This window comes from Mus caroli, chromosome 1, assembly GCF_900094665.2.
Source record: "Mus caroli chromosome 1, CAROLI_EIJ_v1.1, whole genome shotgun sequence".
Lineage (NCBI taxonomy): Eukaryota > Metazoa > Chordata > Mammalia > Rodentia > Muridae > Mus > Mus caroli.
The window spans coordinates 132,010,501-132,021,472 of record NC_034570.1 but is presented as its reverse complement, the minus strand read 5'-3'; the positions used below and the strand labels follow the sequence as shown (position 1 = coordinate 132,021,472).

The 10,972-nt window shown below is 34.5% G+C and overlaps 1 protein-coding gene across 5 annotated transcripts in view; it reads right to left on the bottom strand.

The window, feature by feature from the left end:
- The window catches only part of Kcnt2 (potassium sodium-activated channel subfamily T member 2), a 350,913-nt gene that overhangs the window by 179,170 nt on the left and 160,771 nt on the right, over positions 1 to 10,972 (bottom strand). For all 5 annotated transcript variants that reach the window (XM_029477031.1, XM_029477035.1, XM_029477039.1 and 2 more), the window contains 2 exons: positions 2,177 to 2,357; positions 552 to 716 (listed from right to left, as the gene is read on the bottom strand). In XM_029477031.1, the coding sequence (XP_029332891.1) occupies positions 552 to 716; positions 2,177 to 2,357 (346 nt within the window). The remainder of the gene's footprint in view (positions 1 to 551; positions 717 to 2,176; positions 2,358 to 10,972) is intronic.

Below are 10,972 nucleotides of genomic sequence, written 5' to 3'. Positions count from 1 at the left end.
TTCTGACAGAGTCTTCTGGCTTCTGCAGCCACCCATACCCACAGATGCACACACACACACACACACACACACACACACACACACACACACACACACCAAAACCACACATAGCACAGAGACACACATGTAAACACACACATAAAAATTAAAACCTTACAAAAACAATTTCCCTACCCTTGCATTCCTATCAACAAAATTTATAACTACAATTTTCCAGATGATTTCATTGTTATATTAAAACTCACTGCTTCATGAAATTATCATTTATGCTCTTACATGAGAGGAAAAAAAAAATCCTCTAAGTCAAATAAATATCCTCCTTTCTAACAATAACAAGTCAAAACTGTCTTTTGGCATAGGTACAGAAGGGAACCTCTGGCTATTTCTTTCTTCAGCACTTTTATTATGTGTCCAGTTATATTTGTAGTCTTTCATTAACCCTTTTTATATATGGGTGCATAAATAAAAGTTTGCCAGTATGCAGACTGCAGTGCTGGTTAATGTGAGGTTAAGAATGACTCCGTATTGTGCATGAAATAATTCAAATGTACCTGTAGTCTTGGATGCGCATAGAACTCATTTAGAAAATCCATGAGTAAGTCAATCTTCAACGAGCTGACACACAGGACAACATGTTTCTCTGTCTGAGCTCTGTGTCGACTGTAGTTCCCTCCTGACTTTTGTCTCTCCATCCACAAATAGGCCAGCTGTTCAAACTGCAATGAATTTTCCACCCATGAATGAAAAGCATCAAATATGAAAGTGAAAGCCCTATACAGTGCCCCAACTGTTATTAGGTACACGGCATTTCTTACCCTTAAAACTGTTGAGTATCAAATTATCACTAGTACCCAACAGGGGATTTCAATGAGGCCCAGGGCTTCAGGTCTCCAAAGAAACATATTAGAATGATTTTACTATTATACCATCTCAGACCATGAAGGGGCTAGTCCATCTGCTTTGTATCCAGGAAAGTATGATGTAATATGCCATTCATTAAATATAGTTTAACAGTTCCACCACTTTTGCTCCCTTTAAGAAGTTTGCAATCTATGGCAAAGGTAGCTGTGGAATTAAGTGGCCAAGAGACTGAATTTTCTTTTCTTTTCTTTTCTTTTCTTTTCTTTTCTTTTCTTTTCTTTTCTTTTCTTTTCTTTTCTTTTCTTTTCTTTCTTTCTTTCTTTCTTTTTTTTTTTTTTGAGACAGGGTTTCTCTGTGTAGTCTTGGCTATCCTGGAACTCGCTCTATAGACCAGGCTGGCCTTGAAGTCAGAAATTCCTCTGCCTCTGCCTCCCAAGTGCTGGGATTAAAGGCATGTGTCACCATGCTCAGCGAGGCTGAATTTTCAACCTGGCCATTTAATAACCTGCAGAAAGGGCTTGATGGAGCCCAACTAGGAATATAAAGCAAACAAACTTTGCCTGGTAAGATTCAAGGACATTGAGTCTTCAGCCCATTGTGCCCATATAATGCAAGAGGAGGAAGCTGCATTAACATTTACAATGTCCCATGCTAGCAATATAGGATGACTACTAGAGTGAACTGGGTGGTATTTTAGAGTGTCTGGGAGCTAGGTATGACAGTGTGAATTGGCTAAGGTTGTATAATTAGCATGCAGGTTTAAGTTGCCTTTATCATACCGTATTTTTGATTTGTTCACTCATGGGAAACCAGGACTCATTGTAAAAAAGAACTGTAGACTAGTTATGGTTTATATCTCTGACCTGTGCGTCTCTCCAAACCCTTGATAATGAGCATGTGCCATGTCCACTGCATGCTTTAGTTGATAAACATAAGAAATTAATTGTAAACCCACTGCAATTTATGCGATAGGTTTTCGTTTCTTATTTATTCTTCAAACATAATCCTTAGTCTAACATCCAATAATTTAAATTAATTATTTAATGGTTAGCAATATCACGTAAACTACATTTTTTTTAAAAAGCTGAATAATTAAATCAAAATATGAACTATCACTTGTGTCAATGAGGGAAAAGGTGTCTAAAAAAATTATGAAAATATTTCTGTAATAGTGTTAGCACTTCCTTAAACTATTCATAGCATATCTTATAATATCAGTGTTAAACAAATAATCAGGTACTTTTTTATTAATATAGAAGTTTCAATTTTACATGGCTTTGCACACCTCTACAAAAGTTATCAGGGTTCTGTTTACCTGTATAGGGAGTACTACAAGGGCAACGCAGATCATAGCAACGACAAAGAGCTTGGAGGACCATGTTTCAGGAGTGACATCCCCAAAGCCCACAGTAGAAAATGTCACAATGCAGAAATAAAGGGAGTCAAAGAGATTGAGCTTCTTGCCAATTCGTTCTAGATGCTGAATCCCACAAATGCTTAAAAAACAAAAAACAAAAAGGAGATATTCATTAGAATTAAGAATAATGGAGACATTATTTTTCATATTGTTCTTTCAAAACCAAAAAATATTTTACAAAGATATTTTATAATTGGTCTATTTATATATAATTTTACCCAGAACAATATTGATTTTAACCACATAAATTTAGATGTGGTTTTATTTTAATAGCCAAAAAATGTTAGCTATAATAGATAACTCTTTTTTTATTAGGTATTTTCCTCATTTACATTTACAAAAGTCCCCCATACCCTCCCCCCCACGCCCCTACCCACCCACTCCCACTTCTTGGCCCTGGCATTTCCCTGTACTGAGGCATATAAAGTTTGCACAACCAATGGGCCTCTCTTTCCACTGATGGCCATCTAGGCCATCTTCTGATATATATGCAGCTAGAGACATGAGCTCCAGTGGGTACTGGTTAGTTCATATTGTTGTTCCACCTATAGGGTTGCAGATCCCTTTAGCTCCTTGGATACTTTCTCTAGCTCCTCTTAAAGATACTTAGTGCATGTGAAGGCAAAACAAACCTATACATTTCTAAGTCTAATTAATACCTGTCAAAATAGAAAAAAGTCTTAAAAAGTTATTGTTTAATTTAGAAAAAAGAAATGTATATTAATGCATATGCATGCATAGATATATTAATACTATAGAAAATATGTGTTAACAACATTCAAATACAGGTTGAACACTGTTGCTGCCAAAACACTAGTTAATATTCATTATCTATTGTAACAGCCCTTAGCAGGGGTGAAGCTTAAAAAAGTATTGAGGACACCCCACCCCATCATTAAATGGATTATTGCCATTGTTGTGGGAAGATCTTTGCTGTAGAAAACATATTTTGTACATAATGTTTCTTTATTCCTCACAATATTTTACTTTGTTCCTAGCATTTTTCAATGGAATAAAAAGAACTCACACAACTTCAAGCACCTTTATGTTGGATGCCCTAGACTTTAGAACTGTGATACAACAAATTTCTGTCATTTTTGCCATGCTGCAATCTAATACACAAGTATACCTCAAACAAAAGCCTACATTATAATACATATACAGATAGCACCTGGTACATAAAAGGATTCAATATATAATTTCTTAATGATACAAGGTGTCCATGAATTAGAATTACTAGAATAGAAATAGACACAGCACCATTACTTGATTGTAAAATTAAAATGTAGAAATTCATGATTGATAAATATGTTGTGCATATGGAAGGGTTACAATAAATTTGGAACCCTAAAACCGGTATGCAACCACAATCATTTGCACAAGGATGATTCTTATTCATATAAAAGTATTAAAATATGGGAACTTTATGGGATGAAAAAATCATGAGGGTGGTAGTCTCACACATGAGGATACCCACTCTTATGACAGGAAGATAATAAGTACACCAATCTATTCAGTCATTCTACATTCTGTAGTGTGATAAGAGAGCAAGAAGACATTGTCTTTGATTAGAGAGAAGGCCCTCACCAGACCAATAGGGCCAGACCTTAATATGCGGCATCTTATCATTTGAATCTGTTAAAAAGAAAGTTCATGTAACATATAAATTATTCATTTTCATGTATATGAACAGAAATGAGCCAACACAGACATCAAAACTAAGAACTGGGTTTAGGCTTAATAAACATGTATACTTGTTGAACCAGTTTTAGGAATTGAAAATTTGTAGACGCTAAAAAGCTGGAAACATGGAGAAAAGAACTATTGCATTGAATTGTGATGATGGCAATTCTTTCAGGGTTCATGAAAATAGAATTGTAGCACAAGATTAGAGAAGAAGTCAGTAAGTTGGAGAAAGAAATGGATTTTTTTTTTTTAGAAAGCAGAAGGAGGCAATATTTGTAAGACAGCATCATAACTATAAAGCATTAAGTCCATGACTTTATCGAAGCCAGAATTTAAGAATGATAAATTAGAAACTTAGGGAGATTCTCTAAATATTTTGGATGTTTCATGGCATCTCCTGAAGGTATGCTAAAGTCAGAGAACATAGAAATGGTTTAAAGATAGATTTTATAGACAAAAGGAAAGCAGTGTGACCTAACTTAGAAGATTATCACCCTAGTCAGATTGTGAAAATAAAAATGGTTCTCATTAGAAAAAGTCCCAGGGTGGGAGAGTAGTAGGAAAAAGGAAGCCAGATGTTATTCATCCACACAATAGAAGACAGATCCTGAAATCACTCCAGAGATTGTTGAAAACATCATGACTACTCAAAGCCAACAATAACATGGCCTGGGATTTTATAGTTGTTTTAAGTGAGTAGCCCAAGGCATGTACAGAATTTCTGGGTTATGTCCACAGTAACCTTAGCTCTCTGATTCCTTCAATGTGACACAGAGCTCTTGATTTTCTTTATTGAGTCCAAGTGCAAGACTACATAAGAATGTGTTTGATAAGATTCCTCTAGAAGAAACAGGTAATAAATAATCTTTGGCAGTGATCTCTTTGGAAAAAGTGAGCAGCTGTTCGGAGCATATAGTTCTGGAAGAGTTTCTTCATCTAAATAAAAAAGAAGGTCTTCTATATTTCTGCTCAGGGAGAAGTTCCTTAATACAGTAAGGCCCCAAGAGGATAATGTCTAGAAAGAATTAAGGGTGAGGCTTCATCAGAAAACTCAATGAACAGCAACAAGCATGCAACACCTGGGAGAGCTAGCACTCCCAGACTCTAAACTGCGAAGATTCCTGTGTGGACTGTTGCCAGAAAAGCCTTTCTGATGAGGCTTTCCAAGTTCTTAAGAACAAACTCTTCAGCAGTTTCTAGAACTTTTGATGTGGAGGAAACTATCCTCAAGTCAAAGGATATCATGTTTCAATTACCAGGTTTTGAACTTAATTGTGGATAGAATAAATTATGATTTAGAACTACTGCTGTAATAAAATGTGTTTGCTCATTTTTTAACTGTTTTTAATTCAGAAAAAAGTATGGACTTAAATGTGTCCTCTCAAATATTGAGGTTGGAAGTTGAATATCAAATGCAATAGCATTAAGCACTGAGACTTTTATAGAAGTCAAGTCATGAGCACAACATTTGTGAATAGGACGTTAGAAATGCAGAGAACACTCATCAGACATTGAATCTGTGGCTCTTGGCCTTGAACACTCAAGCACTGAGATCTGAGAAATAAAATCATGCCTCTTAGAAATTACCCATTCAGAAGCATATGTACAATAGCAAAAATAGACTAGTACAGTTAAATGTACTATTCTGGAATTAAAGAGAGGACAATGTAAGGGGTGCAGAGAGAACGAGAAGAAAGAAAGGAATGCCATGAATCAAGAAAAGGAATCAAAGACTGATAGAAGATACCAGCATAAACTGAAATAATCAGAGTGAAAGAACTCAAATGAAAACAGCACCCAGGATTGTGTTTATGAAAATCTCAAGAAAAGAGACAGAAAGCAGTTTAGCAGCTCGCCTTGCCTGCAAGTGTGGTGGGATAAGGTTCTAAGTAAATATGATAAAATATGATTGAATTTATACTTAAGATGTGTGAATTTAACAACGTGTAAATTATGCTTTGGGAAATCTGTTAAAACTCTGTATACTTTTGGAAAGCCACTACAGTGTCTGTGTGTAAGCAAAGTCCTCCTCCGAGGACAATAAAGAGCTAATGGGTTCAGAAGATTTGATTAGGAACTTTGAGTCACAACTGCTCCCAAACCAATTAGAGGTTTTTTGTTTGTTTGTTTGTTTGTATGTTTTCTTGGTTGCCCATAGGTAATACTGCCAATGTAATTAAGCTATCAAATATAATCTCATACATCCAATGAGAAGAAGTGGATGCTAATAATAGATGTTCCTTATATAATGAGTGATTTGGTTCAGCACTCCCAGACACCCTTTTCTCGGAAATGCTTTTCAAGCTGAGGCTGGACCTGGGCAAGTATTCTTGGAGAATGCTCTAATTAGATTAATTACACATTAAAATTGATCTTTGATGACAAATACTCATTTCCTAATGCAAACATTTGTTATCTAAGATAAATTACAAAATATCACCCCTGTCCATCTTAGCATTCAGTTTGTACTTTTTTTGTTTGTTTCTTTTTTTCTTTTTTTTAAGATTTATTTATTATATATGTAAGTACACTGTTGCTTTCTTCAGACCGAGAAGAGGGTGTCAGATCTCATTACAGATGGTTGTGAGCCACCATGTGATTGCTGGGAATTGAACTCAGGATCTCTGGAAGAGCAGTTGGTGCTCTTAAACTCTGAGCCATCTTTCCAGCCTTGTTTGTTTGTTTGTTTGTTTGGTTGGTTTTTATTGTTTTTATTTTTCAAGACAGGGTTTCTCTGTATAGCCCTGGCTGTCCTGGAACTCTGTAGACGAGGCTGGCCTTGAACTCAGAAATCCACCTGATTACGCCTCCTGAGTGCTGGGATTAAAGGCATGCACTACCACTGCCTGGCCAGTTTGCACATTTTTAAATGTAACTCACCCATGGTAATCTCATTTTATTCAAAGGTAGATTGTACATAATTTTGACATCTGGTTTAAAATGGCCAGTTGGACTGTTTAACAATTTTTCACAGATTTGTGGTATACTAGGCTTTAAGAAACTTTATCAGCTGTTTTCTGAAATCCTTGATCAACAAATAGAGAAGTTAGGTTACTGTATTGTAAGCCGTGAATTGAGCCCTAGATTAACACCATGAAACACCAAGCCTAGCCATCTTGTCTTTGTATGACAATGTTGGAAGAGTATGCCTGTCTGCAATGGGCCTACACAGGACTAGGTGTGTTAATATTCTATCATTTGTTACAAAGATATGGAACTACGATGTCCAGTGCATCCTTGCTGAGTTAGTGTCTACTGATGGAGTTCAGGAAAGACATTGTATTTGGTTGTATACCCACTTATCAGAAGGCCAGTCTCCAGTGGATAATTGTGAACCCATAATCATACAGAAGAACAAGGCTTAGCTCAGTGTGCCTCAAAACAAAACAAAATAAAAACATGTGAATGTGGAAAGAAGATATTCAGGATAATAATGATGTGAGGAAGAAGAGAACAGTAATTATAATGCAAAGTATGTATATGAAATTGTCAAATAATGAATTCAATAAAATTATTTTTAAAAAGCATGCACACACACACACCACAAACAATGTGGAACTGGTAAACATGCTTAGTGCCTTTGTTATGCTTTGAGTGTCACAGGTGCACACATATCTCAAACTCATTGAATAGTCATATTAAATATATGCAGTTTTAGAAATTAACTACTTTATAAATGTATCAATTTTACAAATATTTAATTACCCTTATATGAGGTATGTAAGAATTATAACCAAGGAAACATGCCTTTGTTCTTCAGCCAATGGCTATTTTTATTTTTTGCATCTATTTCATTTAAAAATTATGTAAATGATACTGGGCATGGTAGTAGATGGTTGTCATTTCAACACTTTAAAGGTGGAGCCAACAGACCTGGACTTCAAATCACCTATAGCTTTACTGAATTTGAAGCTAAGCTGAGTCACACAAGGCACAAGATCTTGTTAAAAAAAATGGAAGTGTGTGTATATGACATATATTTGAATTAAAATTATCTATATCATATAATAATTAATAACTAAATCATATAAATAAAATGTATGCAAGTAAATAAGCTATGAGACACATATAGTTCAAAATACCAATAGAATTTATAGTTCATTGACTTATTCAACAAATATTTGAATGATTGAAATAACTATTTACTAACCAAATGCTAGAACTTCAGTCTCTTATATATCCTTGGTAGTAAATATTACAATACTGAATTGACTCACCCCCCAGCTTATATGAACCAATATAGCCAGGAAAATGTTTGTTTTACATTTTACAGAAAATGAAATATCTACCAACGTTAGAAAAGGATCACCGCAATGACCTATAATCTATACTTCACTGTCCCTTTTTCCCCCCAAATCTTACCAGTTTTGCTCTCATTGTCAGGTGTGTGTGTCTGTGTGTGTGTGTATGTTGCTGTGTGTGTTGGTTTGTGTGTGTGTGTGTGTGTGTGTGTGTGTGTATGTGTTGGTGTGTGTATGTAGTGCATCCTTGGCTTTTTGGTAGGTTTTAAAGATTTTGTAGAAATAAGAACATGTATACTATATTTTTAAAACATTTTTAAATTCATTTATCTTAATAATTACTTTGAAAATTTATTTGTTCTAAGTTCTTTAGAAACCAAAGCAAATATCAAGACATCAGTATTACAAAATGTCAGACACTAAACTACTTTAATTGCACAAAATTCTCCTATACTCATTTTCTGATGCCCATTAGAAAGAGTTGACTTGGTAACATGGTATTTGCATACTTTTATGGAAAAGGAAATGTTTTGTATTCAGCCCACACAGAGAATGTTTTCAGAAACAACTGTAATTTGTTTATTTATTTGCTAATCTTTCAAACTAATTGCAAATGTAGATTATTCATATTTAAAAATAATTCATCCAATTGTGAGAAAGCCATCAAGAAATAGTGCCTTCAAGATAGCTAAATAGATCATATATTAGCAGTGATTAAGGCCAATACAAACAGAATACCGGAAACACCTTATAGAGTACAAAACATTTAATACTGAGCTTATGGAATTATCACTTTACCTACAACTCTGAATCTTACAAAATACTTTACAAGGACTTGAAACTATTAAATGATGAAAATATACTTTAATATAGATAACTATCTCTTCATTCACAGATACAGAGCTGCCATTATTAAAGGAAACAATGCTTTTCTCTCATCACATTTGATGATTTTCATATTTTGTATCTCTATGCAGTGAGGCTTTAAGTAACAAATTTACTGATAAAAGAACTGTCCTCAAATATCATATATTCATAATAAAAATATTCTATTTGCTTTTAAATAAAAAGATAGAACTTTTCAATCAGTTAGGTACAGGTTAAAACCTTTAATTATGTCCATAATTTAAGAGAGCTAAAGAATTTTACAAAGCATTTTTATTAATAGTATCTGAAATTGAATATTTTTAATCATCTTACCACTTCAGTGTCTATAATTCAAACTTAATATTTCTATGCTACTGGATAGCTTTTTCTCTTACAACTTTTCTAATTATAACCAAACTTTTACTGTCCTCTGTTATCTGCTTAAACTTTCAAAATAATTTACAACTTAAAATGTAAAAATATCAGAATATCAATTTTTTCTACTAAATGTTTTATTTATTTAATATCCATTAAATTATATTCATTACAGTGGTTTTGTGGAATATTGAAAATAAAACATTCTTAATCAGAGTGTACTATGATAAATTTTAATAAAAATAATTTATATGAAACTGTTGAGGTTTCATCTTGCTGTATATTGTAATGCTAAGTGAGGGTCCCAAGACCTAGCGTCTGACCCCAAGTCATTTTTGATTGGTAAATACGGATACCAAAAGCCAATAGCTGGGCAGAAGAGACATAGGTAGGGTTTAGGTTTCCTGGGCTTGGGGTGGGAATAGAACCAAGAGGACGAGAAGAAGAAGATGAGGAGGAGAAAGAAGGAGAAGCAGCCATTGGTTAGGTGAACAATAAAAACTTGGCACAGAGCGCTGACAAATTGAAGAGCCCAGATGAAACATTGTAAGACATTAGTAGTAATTCAGGATTATAGATAGAAAAATAGATTCTAATAGAATAGAGGGTAGATATCTTCCCAGCTCTTGTGTTGTTCAAGGATTATTGTAAAAATAAAGGCTATGTTTTATTCAATAACTAAAGTGTTAAAGGTAGGATACAGTACCCAGGTCCAGATTAAGTAACTCCTACAACATGAATCTAGAGGGTGCCATAAAATCTAGCTTGTATTTCATAATAAGAAATAGTATCAGAGTAATGATAAGGCTCTCATTTTGAAAGCTTGATGAACTGAGCTCAGATTCTGGAACTCACATAAGAACCATATACAATGGCATAAGTGTGTTAATTTACAGTTTACCTGGGAAATGCCTCTGGCAAACTGGAGGTATAGACTGCAAAATTTCTCGAAGCTCAAGGGCCTACTCTCCTGCTCTATGCAGCACTGAACAAGAGATGGCTGTGTTTCAAACAAGGTGGAAAACAAAGATGACAAGGGAGATGTTCTGTGGCCTCATGCAGATGCATCGCATAAACACAGAAAGACCCGAAAACAAAGGTTACCTATATTGCAAAATTGTGTTTTATTAGTTCATAAAAGTAAGTTTGCTGATGATTCATTTGATAATAATAAATGAATCAGCAATCCTCAACTCCTATGGGAGTCAAATGACCCTTCACAGGGTTCACCTAAAACCATCAGAAATCACATATATTTACATTATGATTCATAAAAGTGGCAAAATTACAGTGATGAAGAGGAAACAAAAATAATTTTATGGTTGAGGATCACCATAACATGAGGAATTGTATAAAAGTTTGCTCCATTAGGTAAGTATATTGATGTTATCTAGCTCTGTGGTAACCTGGATAAACTCCTTGATTTATTAAGGACTTTTTAGAGTTCAATGAAAATGAAGCCACAACATACCCAAACTTATGGGACGCAATGAAAGCATTTCTAAGAGGAAAACTCATAGCTCTG